At 29.4% G+C, this 2,469-nt stretch overlaps 1 protein-coding gene across 1 annotated transcript; it reads right to left on the bottom strand.

The window, feature by feature from the left end:
• Window positions 1-575: 575 nt before the first annotated feature.
• LOC140448355 (prefoldin subunit 5-like) lies at window positions 576-2,092 on the bottom strand. Its single transcript, XM_072541442.1, has 4 exons — window positions 1,882-2,092; window positions 1,692-1,826; window positions 1,405-1,479; window positions 576-994 (listed from the first exon to the last, which is right to left on the bottom strand). Exons 1-4 carry the CDS (start codon window positions 1,981-1,983, stop codon window positions 824-826), a joined length of 483 nt encoding a protein of 160 aa, XP_072397543.1. The 5' UTR covers window positions 1,984-2,092; the 3' UTR covers window positions 576-823.
• Window positions 2,093-2,469: the final 377 nt, after the last annotated feature.

Below are 2,469 nucleotides of genomic sequence, written 5' to 3'. Positions count from 1 at the left end.
GTTTTTTGATAGGCTACTTTCTTTCTATTTGTGTCCATTTGGCACTCATGATCAAACCAATTTTGATCTTCTATTAGCTTTCTGTATATATTTGCAATGTCAGGATCTTTTAGTTTATTAATGTCGATTTTTTCTCTCCTTTTTTAAATTGGATATTCTTTTTTTTTAAATCGTGTCACCTCTGATCAATATGGTATTATTCTTCAATATTTTTACCTTACATATACAATAGAATATTTTATTTTTTTTTAGATTACTTTTCTTTTTAGAATACCCTGAAATATTTTAATTTCTTCACCATGTTTTCACACTTCCTATCAAACTAATATATTTTTTCCCTTCTCGCACTTCACATCACTTATGCTTGTTTGTTGTACCACTGCAACAAAACTTCTCTTGTTTTTTTCTAATCTGTTCATTTAATTACTTCATGATCAATCTGGATTATTGTTCTTTTGTCTGGTGATATCCATGTACCTTTACAAATTTTTGTCTTCTTAATTGGGTAGTTCGTACAACCATGAAGCTTTTGGCTGTGAATTTTTCTACAGGGGTGAAATACACAAGTCTACACAAAAACTGAGAATTTCTTTATTTTAAAAATAATCTTGTTAGAATTATTTGACAATAAGAAAACAAATTAATGAACAACCTTCACTTCAATAAAGATTTCATTAAAATTGATTGTTTTATAAATAATATGTCATAGTAGACATTACAGAAGCTAAATACAAACTGAAAGAAAACAGCAGTGAAATTAGGCACAGTGTTCTTGTGAAATAATAATAAATATCAATAACTCAAATTAAATACTTCTAAGGATTCAGCTCTGTTGTTGTTGCTGCTGCTGCTGCTGTGACATCTTCATTTCAGCTATTTCAATAACAGCTTCCCTTATTTTGCTTTTCTCTATACCCAGCCACTGCACTTTTTCCATCTGTTCTGTAACGAACTTGACTTTTCGCTGAAAATAATCTTTTGCTCCCTCAATGTCCTAAAAGAACAAGGCAATAAACAAACATTTAGAAATTAATAAATATTTTGTTAATTTATTCTTTTTAATTATATTTCTTGATTTTTTTACCAACCATGTATTTACCTTATGTGATATAGTTTAAAGCAATATAGAGAAAATAATAGTATCTAACATATGTTTATATAAAGACTATAAAACACGAAATTTAGAATTTATTTGATTGTGGATTGAATATGTATATCAACTTAATTTATTTTGCAGCCTGTGGTACAGCTTAACTTTCTACAATGGTACAAAACTATTTGCAAAAGGTAACTGACAAAACAGACATGTATAAAATACAAATCAAACAAAAAATTAACTGGTATATGAATTTTGCTAATTATATTATTGATGGTATTATTCAGTGAGTGTTAATATTTAGTTACCTTTTCTACATAATATCTTGTTCCAATATCGATTATAACATTTTGTGTGTCATGAAGTTTACCAGGAACATACATCTAGATATTTTGGTTAAGGAAAAATTATTAAATACAGTAATTGCCATACAATCTGCTAATTTTAATACAGTTATAGTTCAATGATAGTTATCAATAAACAATATATCCAAAAATCACTTTATTACTATATAGTAACGCCTATAGTATGCATTCTACATTTATATATTAAACTTTCTTGAACCGAACGACTGAAATACGTGTTTAAAGGATACAGATCCAGTTAGAGGTACTAAAATATCCTGTCCCTCGGACTCGGCAGTGATTTTCTCCAGTGTTTCTCCTGAAGTTTGATATTTGCCCTGTGCTACCTTCAAAGACGCAAGAGATTCTTGAAACAGACTTACTTCCTAAAAGATTAAGCTAATTTTAGTAACACATGTACTGGGTATGTCGGAGTCTTACATTGTCCAATTGGTGTTTTAGTTGGGATAGTTGTTGTACATTCAATGTAGTGAGATCAATCTGTTGCATTCCTTTTTGTTCTGTTGCTGATATTGAAGCCATTTTATGTGGATTTAGTTATTATTAATATTATAAAACAAAAACTCGGGCTCGGGGTCTTGTGCCGATTTAAAACATAACCTAAAAGGTCATCACCACTAAAAAAGAAGAATTAGCAATACGTTGACTGGTTTAAAGTATAACATCAGCAACTCAAAATTATTTATAACACGGCCGTCGCGTCGTCATCGTGAAGATGACTATGTTACAGTGTTTCACTATACTATAATTAATATTAAACTATTGATAAAAATGATTTTAAAATGTAATAAACTAGATTAAATAATAGTTACAGAATATAGATTAAAATAATAGTTATATAGGTCATCATCATCGAGCAAAAAGACAAAAGAGGGAATGTAAAGGTAGTGGGGGCAAAAATATTGTTAGACAGGAAGTGCCATCTTGAGAGGCCAAATGAAACAAGGAAAGAGAGTCTTTCCTTGTTTAAGAAATCAAATTTAGTTAGGTTATGTTATTATTTGTCCC

This window comes from Diabrotica undecimpunctata, chromosome 8 (genome assembly GCF_040954645.1).
Source record: "Diabrotica undecimpunctata isolate CICGRU chromosome 8, icDiaUnde3, whole genome shotgun sequence".
Classification (NCBI taxonomy): Eukaryota; Metazoa; Arthropoda; class Insecta; order Coleoptera; family Chrysomelidae; genus Diabrotica; species Diabrotica undecimpunctata.
This window is presented reverse-complemented; position numbering and strand designations above follow the sequence as displayed.